The sequence below is a fragment of the Quercus robur genome, chromosome 7 (assembly GCF_932294415.1).
Source record: "Quercus robur chromosome 7, dhQueRobu3.1, whole genome shotgun sequence".
Classification (NCBI taxonomy): Eukaryota; Viridiplantae; Streptophyta; class Magnoliopsida; order Fagales; family Fagaceae; genus Quercus; species Quercus robur.
The window spans coordinates 12,551,975-12,564,780 of record NC_065540.1 but is presented as its reverse complement, the minus strand read 5'-3'; the positions used below and the strand labels follow the sequence as shown (position 1 = coordinate 12,564,780).

The following is a 12,806-nucleotide window of genomic DNA, read 5'->3' as shown; positions in this document are numbered from 1 at the left end:
GATCTCTTATACAACCATCAGAGACTTTACCAGTTGAGCTAATTGGAACCCACAAGACCATTTTTAGTTGATTCATTTAGTTCGGTGAACTCTAAAAGTCTCTATTATCAAGAGTTCACCGAACTAAATGAATCAACTTAAAATGGCCTTGGTGTCAAATTATTTATAATTAAAAAAAAAAAAAAAAAAAAAAACTGAAGTTATACAATTTTATATTAACCTTATTTTAATTTTATTACTTATTATGAAATTTTTTGGCAAATTAAAGACGTGACCACTAAAAGCTGGGGGTATGAGTTTTTTTTACTAAGAAATGTTATGTGTACAATATTTTTACAATACTTTTATAAAAAAAATCCTAAATGGCAAGTTACTATTGATGAGCAAAAATGTAATTTGAGTGACAAGTTTAAATTAAAATTAAAATGATGTAGTAAAATTTTTATATATATCATATATAATATAATAAAAGTTTGGCTTAGAAGCCGTATTACGCCAAGTGGCTACTTTCACTAATTAGTAAATTAAAAAATTTTCAAACCCCACGTTTTGACTAAGGATAAGATTTAACAATAATTTATAAAAAAAAAAAAATTAAATTCTATTCAAACTAAAAGTCTATCATTAAAAATTTCTAAACTTAAATCCACACAACTCATGTTTTTGTTTTTGTTCTTTTTTTTGAAATATAATAAAATTTGGGTTTAGAAGTCGTGGTTGGACCAAGTGGCTACTCTCACTAATTAGTAAATTAATTTTATTAAAAAAAAAACTCACGTTTTGACCAAAGGATAAGATTTAACAATAATTTAAAACAAATTTAAATTCTATTCAAACATAAAAGTATATTAGCAAAAATTTCTAAACTTAAATCCTACACAACCCACGTTTTTTGTTTTTGTTTTTGTTTTTTTTCCTCAAGTATAATAAAAGTTGGGCTTAGAAGCTGTAGTTGGGTCAAGTGGCTACTCTCACTAATTAGTAAATTAATTTTATTAATAAAAATAAAAACAGTCCACGTTTTGACTAAGGGATAAGATTTAACAATAATTAAAAAAAAATTAAATTCTATTAAAACTAAAAGTCTATTATCAAAATTTTCTAACTTACATCCTACACAATCCAAGTTTTTTTTTTTTCTTTTTCCCTCAAGTTGCATGATTGAATAATAATTAAAAAATAAATAAATTCTATTCAAATTAAGGTCTATTATAAAAAATTAAAAAAAATTAAAAATTCTAAACTTAAATCCCACACAACTCACACTTTTTTCTCACAAGTTGCATCTTATTAAATTAATATTTTATTAGTATATTAAGCTACAAAGCTCTTGTATAAGGATAATACTTAACAATAATTTAATTTAGATAAAGATTTATCATCTAAGTTTTAGATATTTAAATTCTACTCCAATTAAAAGTTTATTATCAAAATTTTCAGAACTTATGTATATTCAGCAATGGCTTTCGTGGTTGAGCTAAGTGGCTATTCTCACTAATTAATTTATAATTTTTTTTTATGATATATTTCCTCAATTAAGGGATAATATTTAACAACTGATTAAATTAGGCAAAATTTTATCATATAAATTTCAACAAATTTAAATTCTATTCAAACTAAAAGTCATTTATAAAAAATTTATAAACTTAAATCCCACACAAAACACCACGTTTTCTTTCTATAAATAAAAAATAAAAATAAAAAAACTCACATTTTGACTAAGGGATTAAATTTAACAATAATTACTTTTATTTTTCTCCTCAAGTTGCATGATTTAAAAATAATTTAAAATAAATTTAATTTCTATTCAAACTAAAATTCTATTATAAAAAATTTCTAAACTTAAATACCCATGATTTTGATTTTTTTTTTCTCCTCAAGTTGTATCTTATTAAATTAATATTTTATTAAGATATTAAGCTATACAAAGCTCTTGACTAAGGGATAAGATTTAACAATAAATTAATGGACAAAGTTTAGCTATAAAATTAGTTGTATATTTTGAAAACTTTCTTTAAAATTTACTACGTATTTTAAAAATCAAATCGTTATATTGCATGTTCTTTATGCTCTTGATACAAATGTAAATTTTTGTACCAGTCAAATATTATTTATTATATGATCTATAAACTTGTATTTTATGTATAATTTTAAACTAAAAAAATTTGTAATTTAAACAATTTATTAATGACAACGCTATTGATCTTTAATTTTCTAGAAATTTTGCAAGCATGAAGGATATAAGAAAAAAATGTAATCCAATGGTGGATTTTTCAAAATTCACCTCCAATAAAAAGATATTCATTTCTTTTCTTTTTTTAGGTATAATTTTGTAACTAAACTTTGTCCAAATGTAATTTAGATAAAACTTTATCATCTAAGTTTTAGAAATTTAAATTCTTCTCCAACTAAAATTCTATTATTTTCAGAACTTATATTGTGGCGGGCAAAAAATAGCTTAACTAATTAAGGCTTTGTTTTAATTAAGTTACTGCTCACTCACACAATTAATTTGTAGAGATGGGATGCAAGGTCAACCTTTAAGTACCCATGCTATAACAAGAGACAAAAATCAAAGTAAAATACTCTATGCGAAGTGGTAACATTCAATTGGAATAATTGGCTAAGTGTTCGTCCTCGGATTCAGTCTGAGGATGAAGGTACAATTGAACGGTTTTTCTCTCTTTTTTGTTTTTCTCTCTCTCCCCCCCCCCCCCCCCCCCCAAATCTCTAGTCTCATTGATCCAGGTGCTTCTTGGCTTTATATAAATTAGCAAGGATGCATCTGGATCTTACATTTAGAGGGTTGAGATTAGACTTTCTTGATACTTGTCCCATCAAAACCTTGCTAGAAGGTTTCTACAACAGAAGCTGTGAGGGATACTGTTCATGGTTATTTCTCCATTAATGCGGTCAGTTAAGTGATTACAGTGCATTTAATTCGGAGGTGACGACTACCTTATCCTTCTCTTCCTTATTTAGGACCAAGTTACCTTTGTTCCCTTGGGATTGCACCATGCTTCCTTCATTTTGGATTCTCAACATTCCCGAGGTTAAGTAGGAACCTTCGGCATCTTCATCAGTAGCATCAACCTGAACTCCTTATTAGTTAAACAAGTCATCTCCATAAAGTTCCCATCCTCAAAGTTACTCTTGTTGTCTCTATTAACTACTTTCAATCCTTGTCCCCCCCCCCCCCCCAAACACACACACACACACACACACACACACACACACACATATATATTCAATCATGGTTTTTCGATACAATCTTTCTTAACTAATAAGTTATCCCTATAATTAAATCCCACACAATACACTTCATGTTGTTGTTTTTTTTTTTTTAAACGCAACTTACTCTTATGTTTTAATCTAATAAATTCATCTTACTTATTGTTTTCTACTTCTAAATTTGCGTGCAAGATATAAAGCTAAAGGAAGTTTACTATAAAGAAGCAAATAATAGACACCCATTTAAGTTCTTGGTTCTCTTAGGTAAGTTTTTATTTTTATTATTTTATATTCTCAATTTTTGAACTCTTTTGTGTATATTTTGATTTTGGTTATTGTATTTAATTTGTGTGTGTTCATTTTTTCAATTAGACTATCATTAGAAAAAAAAATCGGTATTAAGGAACTATTTTACAGCATAAATTAAACATAACTTAAATAGCAATGATCAAACTCATTCCATATATCATATTAAGATAACACAAAGCACAAAGAGAATTTTAATATATAAAAATAGATAAACACTTATAAAGACTAATTAAACTCTAAACAATTAGAAACTTAAAGTAATTTTTTTATTAAAATTATTTACTTATTTTATAATTTATTATTATTATTTATTTAATAATTTAATTTTAATTATTTTAAATTTTTTTAGCTTAAATATGAATCTTTATCAAGCCTAGCATCACACACGATACTAGTGTGTGTGTATATATATATTTGTTTTTTTTTTCCCTCTCTTTGAATTTTCCGCGGCCGTTTATTAGTTTATACATTGAAATGGAATAACTACGAGTCGCCACGCACAAAGGAGTACGGACTATATAAGGAAAACAAGGAGGATATAACTGTAATTTTGCATAATTGATTATTTGGTCTGCCCGGATTGGTCAAAGATGGCGAAGATAGCAAGTGACACCTGTACATACCAAATACTTACAAAACTACCAAACGTACGTGTTCTTATCAACTTTTTTTTTTGATAAGAACACGTACGTTTGGTGTCAGATCGGCGCCCTGCCCGGGGGTAAAATATAGCCATAAAGGCCCCCATTTTTTATTAACCAAAAAAAAAAAAAAACTTTTTTTTTTGAGAAATGTTCTTATCAACTTTGATGTAGGTAACTTGACCAAAAAACAAATCAATTAAAGTAAAGTTAGTTATTTTTTTTTAATGGCCAACAACTTTTGGATTTGGACGATGAGTCGTGTAATCTGGCACTCACAAGTAGTCCCCCCATTTTTTTTTCTTTGAATAGAAAGGAGTAATTTTTCCAAATAAAGTAGCCATTTTACAATAATACAATTTGAACTCACACTTCTTATACGCTAGTTCTTACACGCCAGTTTATAATAATGAACGCTAGTTAAAAATACTCCACACCTACAATGAGATTCTTTTTTTTATTTTAAATTTAATGTAGTTTTTTAATTTGAATGTATCTATCGCTTAGTGAGGTTACACAGAAAGGGATTTTTAAGAATTAAAATTTAAGACTTGAACTAAAGTAAATTGCTGGGTTTAGTATGTGCTAATTTTTAAGAAAAAAAGTTTCTCTAGTAGTTTTTTTTTTTTTTTTTTTTTTTTTTTTTTTTTTTTAATTTTGTTGAATTACAATTATAACCCCATTTTTTTTTTATCTTTTAAGAATAAAAATTATCTAATTAGATTAGGGGTATTTTTGACATTTTCTAAAATCATAACTAACTTTATGAATTCTATTAATATATAGAGATAATGAGTGAAATAATTTAAACTCATCTTTATATCTTTTATATTGGAAGTGAATTTTGAAAATATAATCGTTGAATTTTCATGTTTTTAATATGCATGTCAAATTTCGTTAAATTTCGTTAAATTGGATGTTATTTTCTATTTGATTAATAAACGTATTATATATATATATATATATATATATATATATATATATAAATCACAAAAATTTGAAAATTTTAAACATTTGATTGATGACATAACTATTGATTTTTAATCTTATTGAAATTTTGTAAGTATGAGAGATATAATAAGAACATGCAATTCAACAGTTAGATTTTCAAAATTCACATCTAATAAAAGGATATTGGCGGAATTTGAATGGTTTTTGTCTAAATTAGTTTGGAAATAAACTTTATTCAATAAATAAAATAATTAAAAAAAAGAAGAAGAGGAAGTAATGTCTTGGCTCTCTTAGCCTTTCACGGATTATTCTACTCCTTACACATGAAACACCCAAAAAATCTATCAACCGATAATATAGTGAATTGAATATAAGATTTCAGGTTTTATGTCACGTCCGAGACCATGGAACTTGCTATCAAGAGAACGCGTAGGAATTGTGATTGGTTAATATAAAGAAGTACATAAAAGCCAATGAGATAAGAATACATGGTTTCCACATGGGCCATTTGTGATGTATGGAGGCAGTGGCCTGTGATTGTGAATCATCATCAAGCAAAAGGATAAAAGTTCCAATGACTAGTTGTATCATTGGTGCATAATGCAGCCTCCCACGTATAGTGGAATTTGACTCATGTGCCTCAACTACACAGTTGATTAAGTTCTTTGGGTGATATCAGATTGTTGAAATAATCCCAAACCAAGCATAGAAATAATCTTTGATTCATATGAATTTTATTTGTTAAGTGACTCATTAGTCTATTCCATTCTTAGAAGTTGCTACTAATTATCCAAGAGAATACATGTGAATTGGACCTATAAAATGGGACCATCATCGTATAATATTTGTTAAAAATAAGGAATTTGCTTTCCTCTTGTTGTTCTCTGCATTATTTTATGTTTCTGTGTTTATAAATAATAAAGGTGTGCAAATAATCAATTTAATTATGCTTAGAATATGGAGAAGGGTGGTTTAGATGTCACATGGAAAAGGAAATCAGATTGAAACTATTCTTTTTTGCAAAGTCAACAATTTAATTATACTTATACTCTAATAAAAGAGGGGTGGTTAAGATGTCATATGGAAAAATAGAGTTTAGGTTAGGTTTCTATTTTATCTCTTGACATGACCGATTTCCAAAATTTTGAGTCTAAGACTTAGATGCGATATCGCACTATTCATTTAAGTAATCTTAGCCTAAAATCAGTGGTCTTCAAACGGCATAATTCCCTCTATCCAATGTGTCAATATAAAGAGTTAGTAACTTGGAATAGTTGCAGCAACCACAATGGCAACACTGCTTTATGTTTCAATGTTAAAGAGGGCAGCTTTATTGATTCTAGAAGAGTACATATGCGGTCAAGTTGAGGAAACTAAAGAATATCACTATATCAACAGCATCATATTCCTGATAGTGATCTATGAATGATTCATGGTGTATCTAGATTTAATCACAATTTATTGACTAACTTGACATTAGAATGAAAGCAGGAAATCACTTTGAAGACTATTGAGGTACCAACACCATCCACACAAAAAAAAAGTTCTAATTTTCTGTGAAAGGTAGAGACAAATTATACGATCAAACATGTCCCTGCAGATTGAATAACATTGTACAGCTCCCATACAACAAAATAACTTATATCCTAACGATGATTATGTTGAATACAATATTGAAACACCTGTCAGTAAATAATCAAGGTATGGCACTGAGTCTGAGGCCTTGAGGAGGAAAAAAAAAGACTTGAATGCATCAGGTCAAGCAGTACCCTGAAACAAAAGCTGATACTGCAGCCTAGTGAGTGGAGATCAATGGTTTTGTATAGAACTTGCTTACTACAGAATTTGGTTGGTGTGTAATCATGGATATTATCTTTATAGCTTCCAAATGGTATAAGTTATGCAGGCACATTATAGGCATCAGGTTAGCAAGAGGTTGAACCATGTTACTGAAATCTTGATAGTGTCCCTGCGTGCCAAGTAAAAGGATGATAGATCAATGTGCTTGCTTGATGATCACATACACAAATTTCATCTGAATCTCTTCTTGGCTTCACTGTAAATTACAACTCCAACGACTGTGAGCCCGTAGCCTGCCATCCCAATAAATGAAACTGGGTTATTAAATATCAAAATTGAAATGACCACAGCAACAGCTCCTTTTGCATTTCCCAGAACCTGAAAATGTTTGAAGAATTTAAATCTTATTAGAAGATGGTCTTTCATGAGCAAAATGTCAGCAGTGGTATCATTTGATAAATCTTTCAAGACTGATCCAGCCAAGCTATTAACAATTTGGGATTACTCTGTCTTTTATTTTTTGGTAAGTTGGTCAAAACTAAATGTCTTCCTTAGTGCCTATGTATAATAGCTTATTTTTAGTTTATTCAGCTTATTTGACTAATGTACAACGATTTAAAAGCTTACACTTTTTAGGTATAGTGTACTTTCACCCAACTTATTTTTTAAACCCGATAAACCAATGAAAATAAGCTCTCCCAAATTAGATGAAACACAATGAATTTGTTACATGCTTCTGACCGCTTGCATGAGCATCACCCTTAACAAGTGTTTTCAAAGCTTCGAATTTGAGTTCCCTAAACTTGCCAGAAATGAAGTTATTTAAAATCTATACTGAAATGTACAGAGTCAGTAATTTGTCAAGAAAGGGAATTGACAATACAAAAACTTTCAAGAGTGGATGGACTTAAGGCCTAAGGGAAACAACTCAGACAGTAGGCAAACCAAACAACTAAACAAACTTATTAACCCGTGATAGTACTAGGAGACTTGAGGTAAGACCATAGCCACAGTTAAAAAGAAAGTTCTAATGTTGAGGATATATATAACATAAAAAGAACTCGTTTATGGAACTTGGATTAGAGCTAAGGAGTTTAATAGCAATGATTTGAATCAATTATGTACTAATGTGAGCAAGAACGTAAATACTGAAACCAGGTAAGATACAGTTCAAGCCCCTAGAAGCAAGGAAAAATCATTTAGTAGTTGAAATTTCATGTAACACATAACAATCATATGGAAAATAACCAGCTGAAGCATCATGTGTGACTACTTTAGTAAACCACAAAGGAGAGAAAAAGAAACTAAAAAAAATGGGGCATACCTGGAGAGTCAAAGCACTTGTGTGTTTAGTGACCAAGAAATTGGTCAAGTTCACAAAATATGCAAGTGAAGAATTGAACAGCAGATACCAGACTATTTTGGAATCTCTTCTGGAAAGATCTACTGTGATCTCAAACACATTGTCCTCCATCAATAGTGTTGCAGGAAGTAAGAAAACTATAGCTATTGGTGCCATGTACAGCAGAAGGTTCATAGAGTTCAGCTTTTCTCTGGAAAAAACATTGGGATCATCTCAAATTCTCAATCTAGTTTATCAAAAATGAGTGCCAAATTAAGGCCTAAATTCTTAAATTTCCTGAAATATTGCAATAACTAGAAAGATAGATCCATACTCTTCTGAGGATAGCAAAATTTCCTGAAGCACTGACTTGAATGCCCTTCCAGCTGTAGCTGAAACACAAACTATAAACCCTAACAAATGGAAACTCGGTTCACCCTACAACCAAATAATACATGTACATAAACATCTTCTCTGATATTAAAAATAATTAATTAATTAAATGGAAAAAAAAAATAACAACAACACAATAGGTAAGTGGGTAAGTGGGTAAACCATACAGAGCCAGCAATGAAACAATTGATCAAGTACACGCCTCACATGAGACTTAGCACATGCCTGCGCAACTCACAGTCATCCAATTCAATACCAATCTAGACAATCTGAGTGCCACACCATATATTGCATTTAGCATTAATCTATTACAGAAAATTTATACCCTCTCTGACTTCCTATTAACCATTACTAAAACTAATTCATTCCTTAATGCAGCCCTTATTGATAATTACTGATTAGCTGCACCAGAGTATATATCCGTTGATCCAAGAGAGCTCTTCATTAATCACCTCTAACTTTTCAACAGTTCCTTCTGGCTCTATTTGGCTCTCAGAAAGTAAGAGGGAAAAGGAAGAAATATACAAAATGAAAATCTTTATCATTTTCCTGCCCTTCAAATTTTCTAGAACTAATCAGAGCTAGATTTGAATAGTTCACTCAATTTCTTTGATTCATGAATGAATTACCAATTTTTATTCAACAATTTGGATTTTTTATTCTACAATCTTATTGCTCTCTCTCTAATCAACCATCAATGTCATTGAAAACCCTATCAGAACGTTGATTATTAGAGAAAATCATAGAATTGGTTGAAAAATTAAGAGATCGATTGATTGTTAGACAAAATTGAAGGATTGAAACATTGATAACTGACCGCATAAACAGTGCCTAACCTCAATTGTGTGGATTGGAACAAAATTCTTCTAGTTAAACTGTGCCATATTTTGTATATAATACAAAACTATGTCGTCTCCTCTCCTTTGGACTTTTTAAAAACAATTCACTGTACATATTTCTCTATTCAATGAATAATTTATCGTTACTTGTATATTTCAATATGCAACTTTTTCGACCTTTCTCCATTTTCACTAAGAAAAAGCTCTAAAAACAGCACAAACAAAAAATCCACATTGTTCAATAACATCCAAACAATTTCTTTATCGATCCCTATTGACCAAATTTACCAATAGTGTCACTAATTCACCCACTATAATCATCATCCATACAAAGAAGAAGAACTGAAAAACATAATAATAATAAGCCTAGTGAAACAAAAAACATCACAACCGTTAATGCGCCATGTTATAATTGGTGTATAATAAAAATGGTGAGTCTATATAAAAATGATTTCACGCCAATAGCGTCTTAATTGGCGTCTTACCCCAGTTGCAACGATGACCCCAGCAACAACAGGAATGAGAGTCACATAAGTAACCCAAGACTCCCTCCTCTTGCTCATCACGTAAGCAAAAACCGCTGTGAAGAAAGGCGTGGTGGCCCCGATTGCCTGGTTAAACGACACCGGAATATACCTCAGCGACACATTCCCACAAACCACGGAGAAGCAGAAAACGACACTGAGCCCAGTGATCTTGACGAACTGTGTCTTTGACGCAATGTGTTGCAAAGGAACCACTTTCATACATGCAATGGCAACGTAGCTGAGCACAGAACACATGGACATGTGACACATGGTGAGGAACACAGGGTACTTGAAACCATAGTTGGTGAGCAAGTACTTGTTGAGAAGCAAGACGCCGATGTTGGAACTGTACCATGCTACCACGAGCCCAATCGTGTACCATGGGATCAGGCTCTTCATCGTGGTTACGTACGAAATTCCTAATGGGTATTGAAAAAATTGGAGCTTTTAGCTTTAACGAGGTTTTTATAGAGAGAGAGAGAGAGAGCTGTGTGATTTTTGGGAGGAGTTTGTAACGTAACGGTAAGAGGTAACGGTCGTGCCAGTTGCATGGTTAATTTATTGGGGCCAAAAGCGACATATCATATCACATATCGTTCTTTATCATGGTTTAGAATTAAAATACTATAATTTTAAAAGTTTCAAATTAAATCTTAATAGAAAATCAATGTACGGATTCATTGGCCTGAAAATGGACGGAATTAAACTAGGATTTTGTTGTATTTGGTAGTCTTTTTGCTGTCCTATTATGATGCTTTGAGCTCACTCTATTTTAGCTATTTAATTAATCTATGAAGATAAAAAATTAACCATAAAAAAAAAGGTTTAATTTGAAACTATTATGTATTAAAGCCTATTGTTTGTTAGTTTCAAATCTCGAAGTGGACTTTTACATCACGTTCGGTTGCATGGAATGGGAGAGAAGAGAAGAGAAGAGAAAAAAAATTTGGGACAGGGAAAGGAAAAAGAAGGGGGAAAGTGTGTTTGGATGTATCGTGACTCTCATATGGACATTTTTTTTAATATATTTTTCATATGGATTTTTCTTTTTTAAATACATTTTAAATGAGGAGGAGAGAATTTAAATCCTAGAGGTCTCGAGTGGAAACACTAGAAAATATCACTAAACTTAGAGATCATTAACTTGTATAGACGTATTATTGATACTAATTTTGTTATGTATCATTCACAAACTATAATATCAACAAAAAAAATTGTATCAATAGACTTATTCAATCTGATAAACCCAAGCTCGTTTAACACTCTTTCCTCTCTTTTTTTTCCCCCCCAATGATCGTTTTAATATTCAATTCAATGATGGAGTTTCTTGATAGCGGCAGTCTGGACCCTCTGATTAACATAAATCATAATCTCATGAGGCTGGCAGTTTGGACCCCATTCTGGTACATACTGATCAGATGATCATGTACAAGTTTTGGTACCTAAATTAGACGGCTGTTGTCAACAATTTAAATGAGTCTGTACTGTGTTGTAAATGAGAGTTGCATGGCACTATCAAATTCTAATCACGTGGTGCCATGTTTTTTAAGGTAGTTTTCAAAGTACCTGTCAGCTAGTTCTCAGTATTTGACTAATTACGCACCACTTCCACGCCAAAATTGACATGTATTAATATTATGTATAGCTTTGTGTTTGGAAATTAATCTGTGTACCAGTTCAATTTGCCATCCTTATTTGATTTCAAGGTGCACCAAATACTACAAATTGATTCATTCTAATTTCAATGCCAGCAGATCAATTTGGATAGTATGGGTATGTTTGGATTGAACTTATTGTTGCTGAAACTGAAAACTGAAAAATACTGTAGCAAAATAATTTTTAAATGTGTGAAAAGTACCGTGGGACCCATTTTTAATATTTTTAAATAGATGAACAGTGTTGCTACAGTATATAAACAGTGACAAAACAGTATATGAACAGTGAAAATTGTCTCTGAACAGTAAAATCTGTCTCTCCTTAAACGCGTGAAAGTGATAAAAAAAAAATAAATAAATAAAAAAAAAAAGGGAAAAACGTGGACGTAGGAATCAGCAAACGCTGAATCCAAACCCACCCTATATGAACCTCATTTTTTTAGTTCATAACTAGGCAATCTCAGATTTCAAATCACCTTATTTTGGCTTTACTGCAATTTTAGGCAATTGTATTAGTTAAAAGGATCCGATTAATATTTGCCCTTAGGACATATAATAACAATCCATTTTAGAAAAAAATTTATCAGGAATTGAAAAAGCTGTCAAACTTTTTTGACAGCTTTTTCAATTTCCAATAAAAAATTTCTTGAAAATACTAACGTATGCCTTAAGAGCATATGTTAGTAAAACCCTAGTTAAAATTTGATCCATTGGAACATTGTCCACCCCTAAGTATCTATGCCTGTGATTTATGAGTTATGACTGACCATTTCTAATGTGGCTTAAATCATGCATAGCTCAAGACTTGTTAGGTTGGTTAGCTACTTTCCTTCCTGCACCATTTTTTTCTTCTTCTTTTTTTAAACTTTTCTTTAACAAAATTTAGGTACAATTCTTTAGATATTCACCAAGTCTGGAATGTATTGAACAAGAAGCCACTTGATTGACTTGAATTGTCATTAAGGAAAGATAACACCATTTGTGATGTATTGGTCAATGCAATCACATAATTGAATTCAATTTGGATGATTTTACCTAAAATTTACCCATTTCCTCAAGCAAATTGTTTCTAACATTTTCTTTTTAATTTCTTCGCTGCATAATATTTTAACATTTAG

General features: G+C 30.7%; 1 protein-coding gene across 1 annotated transcript; it reads right to left on the bottom strand.

Moving 5' to 3' along the window:
• Positions 1-6,614: 6,614 nt before the first annotated feature.
• LOC126692291 (probable sugar phosphate/phosphate translocator At3g11320) lies at positions 6,615-10,530 on the bottom strand. The gene is made up of 4 exons (XM_050387845.1): positions 9,992-10,530; positions 8,609-8,712; positions 8,257-8,485; positions 6,615-7,310 (listed from the first exon to the last, which is right to left on the bottom strand). Exons 1-4 carry the CDS (start codon positions 10,430-10,432, stop codon positions 7,164-7,166), a joined length of 921 nt encoding a protein of 306 aa, XP_050243802.1. The 5' UTR covers positions 10,433-10,530; the 3' UTR covers positions 6,615-7,163.
• Positions 10,531-12,806: the final 2,276 nt, after the last annotated feature.